The sequence below is a fragment of the Rhopalosiphum maidis genome, chromosome 2 (genome assembly GCF_003676215.2).
Source record: "Rhopalosiphum maidis isolate BTI-1 chromosome 2, ASM367621v3, whole genome shotgun sequence".
NCBI lineage: Eukaryota > Metazoa > Arthropoda > Insecta > Hemiptera > Aphididae > Rhopalosiphum > Rhopalosiphum maidis.
This window is the reverse complement of record NC_040878.1, coordinates 76,206,546-76,217,132: the sequence shown is the minus strand read 5'-3', so window position 1 is coordinate 76,217,132 and position 10,587 is coordinate 76,206,546. Positions and strand designations below refer to the sequence as shown.

The 10,587-nt window shown below is 27.7% G+C and overlaps 1 protein-coding gene and 1 long non-coding RNA gene across 2 annotated transcripts; one reads left to right on the top strand and one right to left on the bottom strand.

The window, feature by feature from the left end:
• The first annotated feature begins 1,336 nt into the window (after window positions 1–1,336).
• LOC113554818 lies at window positions 1,337–2,234 on the top strand. The gene is made up of 3 exons (XR_003405309.1): window positions 1,337–1,443; window positions 1,797–2,027; window positions 2,106–2,234. It is a non-coding gene; the product is annotated as an uncharacterized LOC113554818 (long non-coding RNA).
• A 4,995-nt stretch (window positions 2,235–7,229) lies between these two features.
• LOC113551470 (eukaryotic translation initiation factor eIF1) lies at window positions 7,230–10,106 on the bottom strand. The gene is made up of 3 exons (XM_026953726.1): window positions 9,669–10,106; window positions 7,984–8,141; window positions 7,230–7,642 (listed from the first exon to the last, which is right to left on the bottom strand). The coding sequence occupies exons 1-3, from the start codon at window positions 9,694–9,696 to the stop codon at window positions 7,496–7,498; spliced, it is 333 nt and encodes a 110-aa protein (XP_026809527.1). The 5' UTR covers window positions 9,697–10,106; the 3' UTR covers window positions 7,230–7,495.
• Between the last annotated feature and the right edge of the window lie 481 nt (window positions 10,107–10,587).

Below are 10,587 nucleotides of genomic sequence, written 5' to 3'. Positions count from 1 at the left end.
CATTAAGTCAATAGCTTTGTCTTTGGCCTTTGCGATTAATTTTTGCAATTATACAAGTGTAGACTTGTAGCTGTCCCGTGCAAACTTTTTTGACAAATTAATAGCAGTACTTCTTAAAAAATATTTTTCGCTCGAATAAATATTGTTCTAAAAATATTTTTTAAGTTTCTATCGACTTTCATATATTTCTTTGTAAACTGTATTATTTATTTTTATGATCTGGGCACAGATGTATAAATTGTTTTACTAGCTTATATGATAGGAGGAAGCGCCAGCCGCCGCCAAGCAACATATTGCAAGTTATCTTCGTGCATTTCGTTGCCTAGTATGTGGTTCAAACTTTGTTCAATTGGTTTTTTTATATTCGTCGTTCATAGACACACGGCGTTACTTTTGTACTTACCTTATGTGCGTATTTGTCAGTTTATTTAAGAAATTAATAACTTGATTGATATTATGTTATAGAATCAGAAATAGGCTTAAAACTTTCTCCGTCTGAGCAAATACACAGTGCTATATTGTTGTATCTCAGTTTTCTATCGGTTCATTAGAACTTGAAAGACAGTTCATTTTTTAAATTATTATTTTAAAATTAATTGAAAATATCAAGTTATTTTTCTAATTGCATTATAGGCTCGACTTCGCCAGGAAAAAAGTTTTACTATTTGTTGTATTAAATTAAATTTTATTTTCCTGGAACGATGATTCTACTAATATATATTCAATATTTTATAGTGGATAGTTGGGTTCATAAAATTTGTTTCGTAATATATGTTCATTCGTTTAGAAAAAACCCGCAGATTCACACAGAAATAATGGAGATAATTTAGAAATAATTAAGGTGTTGAATATAAATAAGTTAAATTAAGAAATATTTGTATTACATATGTACCGAAATGAAGTGTTGAATTGAGTTATTTAGAGTGACAAAACAAATGTTTAAAATGACTAATAACTTATATACTTAATTATTTATTATACTTAAAGTTACTTCAAATTAACTTATAATAATTAAAAAATATATTAATATGACATTTTAAGAAATTTACTTTGAACAATAATTCTGAGTCGAATCAATATAGTCATAAATGTCATTTTGACCATCATAATATATTCTGTAAAGTATAAAGAATGGATTTGATAACTACGATAATGTTAAATCAACTCCATTTTATACTTGAAAACGACTTCCGATAAGAGTAAAATTTACTGGAAGACTAAATTTAGCACAAACTTTCCGCCTCTGTGGCCACGTCCCAAATTTCCAAGATATAGAGAATAATTGCCCTTTGTGTATTATTTTTCATTTTGCTAATAGTATTATTACGTTTATTAATGTGCGTCATACATTCATACCAAACCACTGTTATAAGTTATTTCAATTCATTACCACGTTTTTCCGTTTTCGCAACAGTCACTTAAGTCGCAACGACAACGATCATGGTCAGTATAAAATTGTAAAATAATATTTTAATAAAATATATTCAGAGACGTATTTAGGAATTTTGCGCCCCAGGTAAGAAAAACTTAGGTACCGTATTATATCAAAATGCTCTGCAAAATTCAAAATTTACTACCCCTAAAAATTTAGCGACCGAGGACCAAGCCCTCTCTGCCCCCTTAAATATGTCTCTGAATATATTATATAAATTTACACTACCTTTATTGTTTACAAATATGGACTTGTTTCAAGATCATCTATCAATTAAGAAATAAGACTATATATTTTTAAATAATTAAGTTATAGTTTAATTAGTTTTCTTAAACTATTAGATATTTCATTTTCTGTAATATAGTTTATATATGCAGATTAATTCGCACCACCTCTGACAACTGCAATGACACTGATACAACTACCTTGAAAACAGAGAAATTGAAGATGTTTCAAATGACGTTTTTGCGAAACTATTTACCCATCTAAATCTATAAAATCTAAAAATAATTCAACAGTAAGACTTTTGTCATTGGTAGTGGGACTGGGACATAAGAAATAAGGAAATTATAAACCAATCAAATGGACAATTGAAGTAAGTTGATTATTGAAATTCAGATAAGATAATTACATATTTTATATTTGTTCCATTAATAACAATTTGTTTCAATAGCCATTTTCATGCTTATCAAGTGGAATTAAATTCTGAATTGCAACTTTTTGGTAGTTATTCAACTAATTTACCAGACCCAACTCCTACTTTTGATAGAACTGGATATGTTTGTATCATTAAGGTATGCACTATAATTTATAATGTATTTAAAATATAATATTATTTTGTTGTTTTTTACTTACCTACCAGTATATTTTATTGGTAATTTATTGTCTTAACAATTTTGTATAATATATATTACTTATTTATTTACCTAATTGTTCTTGTGATATAAATAAAAGATTGATTTGTATATAATAATTGTTAATTTATTTATCTTATATTCTTATATTATGTTTACCCTAACTTAAGTCTAAAAGCTCTTAAAATGAATTAATACTATTTTATGTATTAATAATGATTTACAATATCTTTATTTACTTAAGATAAACAATTAATTTTTAAATTTCTTCTTAATACTATATTCGGAATGAGATCGAACCTCGGCGGCCAACGTGTGCACAGGCGTGGCTTTACTACACAGCAGGCGTACTTACAGATAGTTGACTCTGTGGCATAGACGTCTATGGGGTGGATAAACGGGTGTTATCTGACTACCGCTCGACGATAACTGGTTGCCGCCGAAGTAAGATCCCATTCCGAATAGAGTATAGAACTATAGAATTATATAACATATGCAGGGCCTGATTTACCAATTCGTGGGTCCAGTACAATTTACAATTTTGGGCCCCAAATTGTCCATCTTTATTTTCTTCAATGCTAAGATAAAAATGTACGCATAATATATTTTTAAATTAATGCTGTAGGTATATAATTAGTATATGAGTAGTTGAATCATAGAATAAAATTGTATTGTTAAAAATATGATTATTATTTTTAATATTTATCCAAGTAAAACAAGTAACATAATTATTATAAAAAAATTATCAAAAATAATTCACAAACGACTAATAAATATACAAAAAATATGATTGACATAAATCGCAAGACTTATGCACCACACAAATACCCAAGACAACGTCAATAGTATTATATTATTATTATATAATATTATGACGATAATAACGACAATAAGATTTTGTTATCGCCAATGTTGATTAAAGCCATCGTTTTCGAGAAATCCCCATCATACTTTTTACATAATGTATAACCCACCAAAATATCTAAGTAAAATTGTGTTTTCTCAAAATATTATGATAAAACGGTATATAATTAATTTTATATGACCCTCTTACGAGTGGGCCCAGTGCAAATGTCCCATTTGTCTTTGCATAAATATGGCCCTGAACATATGCACACATATTATAAATTATAATGTACACAAAATCCGTATCCCATAATCGTTCATTTATAGTTTCCAAAAATTCACGTCACACTATAAATACTAATATATACCAACGAAAATAATCAATAATATTTCGTGTTTATTTTAAGAAGCCAAAATAAAATAAAATAACAACATTTCAGTGATTGGGTGGCACCCGTTTGCCCGAAATATACTTTTCCCGTTTCGACCAAAGCCATTTCAGTCCGTTTTCGAATTAAGTTCGCAATGATTTTTAAATAATATAATACATTATTACCTATTTTTTTTAAAAGTCATAGGAAAAGTTTTTATAAAATACATATTTAATTATACATTATTATAATTTATAGTTATAATACAAATGACTAGGGCTGGGATTTTGATGCTAAGGCATCTTTTTTTTTTTTTTTGTGTTTTGAAACGTTGCACGTTGGTCCGTAAGTATAAAATGTGTTTTGAGTGATCGTTTCACTTGTATTTCAATAAAAACTTTTATTCTAACTCTCCATCAATCATAAGCTGGTTAAATGATATCCAGACAGAAACGTATATCAAAATGAATAGTGTTGAAATTCTCAAAAAAAAAAAAAAACAAAAGACAAAAAACGAAAGAAAGACAAGAATACAACGAAAAACGTATACTTTTATATAGATCTGGCGAAAGTACTAGGTATAAGTTTGTAAAAAGCATGTGTAGAAATTTTAAAAAATAATTATTTTTATAAATGTATTTTGTGATGACTTTTAGTGAATTTTAGTAAAAAATAATATAGTGTAAATTGTCTAATGCTTATTTTTTGTATCAAGACTGCCAATTAACTGTAATAATGTATAATAAAACATGTATTTTATAAAAACTTTTACTATGACTACTTTTAAAAATAATTAATAATAATTTGTGTATTATATTATTAAAAATCTTTGTCAACTTAATTTGAAAATGATTAAATGGCCTTTATCGAAACGGGTCGTGCCCCAGTGATTTTACTTGTAAGTTCTGACTAGAAAAAATATAGTAATTGATTGTATTTGATCATTTATTGAAAAAAAGTCGATAAAGTATTTAAATACAAGTAATTGATTTTCAAATACAAATTTATCCAAGACCGTATTTAAAATATTTTCCAAATACTTTATTCAAAAAAATTCTAAATATATACTATAAAAGTATTCTAAATACTATAAATGTATTTAAATACATTTACTCAAATACTTAGACTGACTTGACTATTAGACTACTTGACTTAGTCATATAAGACTGATTAATTGGTACCTACCTAACCTTCTGATAATGACAGTTATGTTTGATGATCTCATTTTGGAACAATAAAGTATTTTAGTTGCAAAATCTCTCCATTATAATACATACAGTAAAATCCCGTTACAACGAACTCCAGGGGACAGAATTTTTTTTCGTTTTAACGGGATTTTTTGTTGTATTGGTATTCGTTGTAATGGAAATTTACTGTATATATATAAACAAAACCGGACTTAAACTTTCAGATGCTCGGGGCAAATCTTTTTTTTTTGAGGCCCCTATAAGCAGTAAAAATATTTAAAATATTCAATGTCTAAGTAGTTAAGGTAAAAAAATTAAAATAAGTATAAGATATAATAATTATAAAAGTGGTAAATATGGCTCGTCTTAGGGGTAATAATGCATTAATGTTCCACTAGGGGCGCCATTTGGGGGGTGCAGGGTATGCTTTGGCTCCTCCGTTTTTTCCGGGTCTTTTTGGCCTGGATTAAAATTTACAATGCGCCAACGGCGCACGGGCGATGGCCCTCCAATGAGTAAAAATTTAAATATATAGTATAATATTATTATGTATGTAGATGGGTAATAAATAATAATGCATATTTATTATTTTTAGATTCTTATTAGATTATAGCATGAACTATACGTCTATGATCATTAATCAAAACTGACAAAACTATTTCCCACTTTTCAGATAATATTTTTTCGTTAGTAGGTATAAATGCGGTATGATAAAATATAGTATAAATATAGGTTATAGGTATATATAAATATATAATAGGTATGTATCGGCGTATGTGGGTATTCCATTATGTTTGTAATTCAGAATAATTCTATATTTCTAACATTCCTATGATGATGTTATAAATTCATAGACGCAACTAGACCTCTAAAACTGTTACACTGCAGTTTACCAGTTGATGGTATTTCACTAAAATATATAGAGCGCTGAATGTCCAAATGTCGTTTTCTTATCAAATGCCATCTTAACATACTAATTTTAAACCCCGAGTTTTATAAACATAAATTAATATTTATATTTTTGTATAAATTTCCTAAGCCTAGGATCCAAATGTTTTAAATTTTTTCATATAAGTATTTTTTTTTAGGAACTTCTTAGACGATTCTCTCCTGGTCACAAATGTGTTTCATTTGTATATGAAACTGAATTTTTTGGTTATTATTACTTTTTAAATCATTTTCCCAAATTCACTTCTTATCATTACGCTGATAACTTACTTAGAACTTTGAAATTACTACAGACTAAGATTAGTACCTATCAGATTTTATTTTACCAATTACATTGTTGTCGTGTTGTAGTGAATTTTATATACTTAGCTAAATTTTATTATTTTTATGTCATATTTTGAGTAATTTGTAAGCTTTGATAAATACATATAGAATTTAATAGTAAAATAGAGTACAATTTAAAAAAAATATTTATAACTTTTGAATGTTTTTAAGGTTGTAAACTTCTGGGCCCTTTTATTTTTTTAAATACAAGTTTTAGTGAATCATTGTCAAAGGCAGCTGGTAGATCATAAGTGACATTATTACCAAAAATTAGGTTTTTCAGTAAAATTTCAAACCTTATCTATGTCAAGAAATTTAAATATATCTAAACACATTTAATTTTTTATGCTTGTTAATTTATTCACTTTTTTAATAATGTTGTCATATTGAATTTATAATTGATATTTCTTAAAAAGTATTTTATGATGTTCAAAATTTTATAAAAAAATTATTTTATTAGCATTAAGATAAGTAAGAATGAAAGAAGTTGAGGAGCATTTTGTATAGCAAATAATGATACAGATTGAAGTGTTTAATTTAAACATTTTTGTCACCTTTTGGCTTTTTAGGGTAATTCATTTTCATAATAAATGGAAACTTGTTCAACATAATAGGAAATAATACAAGCCAATGTTTGAGTATTCAATAATAAAGATTAATGCACGCATAGAAATAATTAGTGTAAGATTTAAAACTACATTTGAAAATTTATTCTTCCACTTCTGGTATAAATTCATAAGTTTAACAAATCAAGTGAGCAACATTTTCTACAATTTAGTATTTTAATGTATATTATTAAATGTATGTAAAAATGGACGTTTAATTAGATTTTATACATAAGTTATGTTTAATCATATAAATATATTTATAACTATTTATTGATATTTTGTTTTAATTAACATAATTTTAGTGTCCTAGTAAATAATAATCAGTAAATCCTTGTTTAATTATAGCCATTATAGGGTTTTCTGAAAAATGTAAATTTAGATATCAAATAGTCTGTAAAAATCAATATTAGAACACCAACGAAATAACTAAACAGTAAATATCAAGTAATGAATAGTAAAATTGATCAAGATTAAACAAGGATTTGTTTGACAACTGCATTTGTTCGCAATGTTTGAATTTATTTTTATAATTTTACTTAGTACGTAGTAATTAATTACAATTTATAAATAAAAGAAAAATTGTTAATACCATATATATCATGGAGTTAATAAAAACCACATCATATAAAACATGGGGATTCAAGTATAATACAGAATAATTATTTTTTCTTATTAGTTATTACATTTAATATTATGGAAACAACAAAAGTGTTCTCTAAATATGTCAGTAGCATTGATATACATAACACTAATGCTTATTCAAATCTACACTGTTGAAAATTAATGATTTGAAAAAAACACTAGGATTAAACATTACATTTATTAAAGCATGTTATGAAATTGAGAATTTTGAATTTATTATGATTTTTTTGACTGATTAATGTAACAATCTAATGTATTTTGTAGCATGATTAAATTGTTTTCTTTAGAAACCGTGGACTTTAAGTTGATCAGACTTGGCAAGACCACATTTAGTTAACCACTGGCAAATGTTTTCTCGCTGATCTCCTTGTAATTGTAACACTTCACCGTATTCAGGATGTTCAACTACTGTACCGTTGCAAGCAAACTCCTGAAATATTGAAATTATTTTAAAATTTTAGTAATAAACTAAAATAATAGTAACTGCAATATTATAAGTTTATAAAAATTAAAAATGTATACAATTATTTTCATCTTTAAGTTATGTTTTATTGTTTTGTGCATTAAGCAATGTTAAATTTAAATAGGTTAATTTAATCAGACTTTTTTTTGTGATGCTTTTTTAACTTTTAAAGTATTACAAAAAAAAGATGTAAAATATAATAAAATAAATAAATAGGTTCTAATAAAAAATAGATATAAAATATTTTATTTTATAATTATAAACTGGTCGAAATCTAGAAATGTTTACTACTGTATATAACTTGTTACCTTTTTGCAGGCACGTACTATCTTCTTTAAGTCATATTCTGACGAGAGACCTTGGACCGTTGTTAATGTTTTACGACCATTACGTTGTTGAATTCTTATGTGAACAAGCCCGTCTTGAACGTCATCGTCTGCACCCTTGATTGCATCAGCAAACGGGTCTTAAATATCAAATATCAACAATAAGTTATTTTTAACATTTAATAGTTAATTATTAACTAATCAATACAAACATAATTAAAATGGCATAATTATATTATGATGAAACTATGAAAGTATATTTGAAAATTATTAAACTTTGTAGAAGTTATCACAACTTAGTAGTATCATTAAAAAAAAAAAATTGATTAACAATAATTGCTTGTTAATTCTGGGTAGGTGCTACCTATAGTTGAATTCATAAAAAAAAAACAAATTAATAACTGATGATGAATTATAAATTGAAAGAAAAATATATCTAATTCTATATTCTTGGTTATAATGTTTAAATGAAACAAACGAGGAAATAAATGAAAAATGATTTAATCACCCATTGAACCAGGGCAAAGGATTGGAGATATTGGTTGGGTTCAGTGCCGTATTTAAAAATTTGCCACCCCGAGGCATAATTTACGCCTTCCCCAACTAACATATTAGTTTAATATTAATATTACACTAATTATTTCATAAATGATCAGGATTCTATAATATTAAAATCTAGCTGATCAATTAATAAATTAAATTTGTTTAATAGTTAAAAAAAACTTTTAATTAACAAATTATAACATGATAAAACATATAATTTTTTTTTTTAATGTAATCTTTTCCAATAATTCATCAAAATGCGACTATTTTCTTTTCCTTAAGATTTTTAAAATTAATTTTACCGCCCTCGAGCATGTGCATACTCATGTCCCCCCCCTAAATACGGGCCTGGTCGGATTTCAATATTTAATAATTGTGACTGAGACATAAGTTGAGTACCTAATTATGGAGTTGTATAAAATTAACACAGAAAAAAAAAATTTTGAAAAGCTTCACTAATTTAATTTATTCAGAAGATGTAAGATGATCAAATTAAAAACTTCTAACAGTTATCAATAAAATGGTGTTCATATATAGTTAAGACATTTTCATTTTATTTTTATAGAAGTTATGTGGATACTGGTAGGTCGTGATGTAAAGGTAGGCTGTAAGCATATTTTTAACTTTATTATATGTAATAAATAATAATCATATTACAAATGTGTAATATAATATATTAATATTGTGTATAGTATAGGTATACTGTATTATTACAGATTCATAAGACAACAATATATAAATGGATACCTAAATTACGTCGTATAACTCGACGAAACGTAATAAAAAACAAATGACGTCAACCAACACCCACAAGGAGAATGAAACTGATCTAAGTGATCAACGTTAATTTTCTGTTCTTTACGATGGCCTTGTAAGACACGTTTGGCCTTAAAAAACGATAATGGGTATCATTGAGAAATTGAGGAAATGAAGCGACGCCCGTTCATTAACGTTATTAGAAAATGTGAAGTTTCCTGTTATCGGTGTCGGCAACACTCGTTGGACGTGTAGAAAACTAAAATATCAACGCAAAAAACTTCTGCATCGAATTCGAAAATGGTCTCCTGCAGTGCCACCGAATGCGTTTTGTGGGCAACGCACGTTAGATCCTAATTTGCACTTACCGAATACGTTAAGATTCTGGATTGACATGCGTATGTTCGTATCTCCTGTGGTAATGACTGGCCTCTTGTAATTCCACTCGGTGACAGGACCGTGTCTTCCGCGCTTGTAATCTCGCGACGTATGCTGGTTAAACGGGATAAGGATGAGGTGGTGTGAAATTAACCAAAAGCGTTCTGACGACAAGGTCCGATAATATTGCGACAACAATTGAGAGCAGACTAGTGAGTCGCCGGAGTACCAAGCTCAAGGAAAAATTGAAACACCGCACAGAGAAATAATAATTATAGTTCGACGACGTCACGAGGATAGATAATTGTGAATTCCGTATGCACGGGGGAGGGGATAAGCTATTTATTGTTGTTCATACGGTGTGTACGAGAAACATGAAAAAAATAATTGTAGCAACGCAAAGAATGTTTGAATGTGGTAGGGTGATGATATGACGAATAGGATGACGGGTCGGAGTCGGACATATTCTTGCCGTTGAACAGGTCGACCATTACGTTGCAGGCGCATCGAGAAGTCCAAAGAGATTACAAAGATGGTAGTCCGTACGAGCGCGACATGACAACGTTGCAATCACTAATTGTGATGACGCGCGCTCTCGGCATTCGTTTAAATCGTTTTTGAAATAGTCGTTGCGGCAATCTTATAATACATTAATTTTTATCTGTTGGTCGATGTTACAATTTTTACAAAGCAAAATTATTATAATTATTTTATTTTCTTCTAGATGAATTATTAACGGATCAAAAATTTAATTTACCGAATATTATCCGTTAATGGTTTTGTAAATAGCAATAATAACTGTTTGTATAATTCATAGATACTGTAGGTATACCACGGCAATCGATATCATCAAAAATGTACAACGTCACTAGATGGCGAACCTTGTAACCTTATTTAAACAAGTTTGGT

Bases quoted from the DNA above. Each gene is read 5' to 3' on its own strand.
- LOC113551470 (XM_026953726.1), bottom strand. From the start codon at position 9,696: ATGTCAATCCAGAATCTTAACGTATTCG. The intron at 8,142-9,668 runs GTAAGTGCAAAT...TTGATATTTAAG, and splicing joins CCAGAATCTTAACGTATTCG to ACCCGTTTGCTGATGCAATC. The intron at 7,643-7,983 runs GTAACAAGTTAT...TCAATATTTCAG, and splicing joins TAGTACGTGCCTGCAAAAAG to GAGTTTGCTTGCAACGGTAC.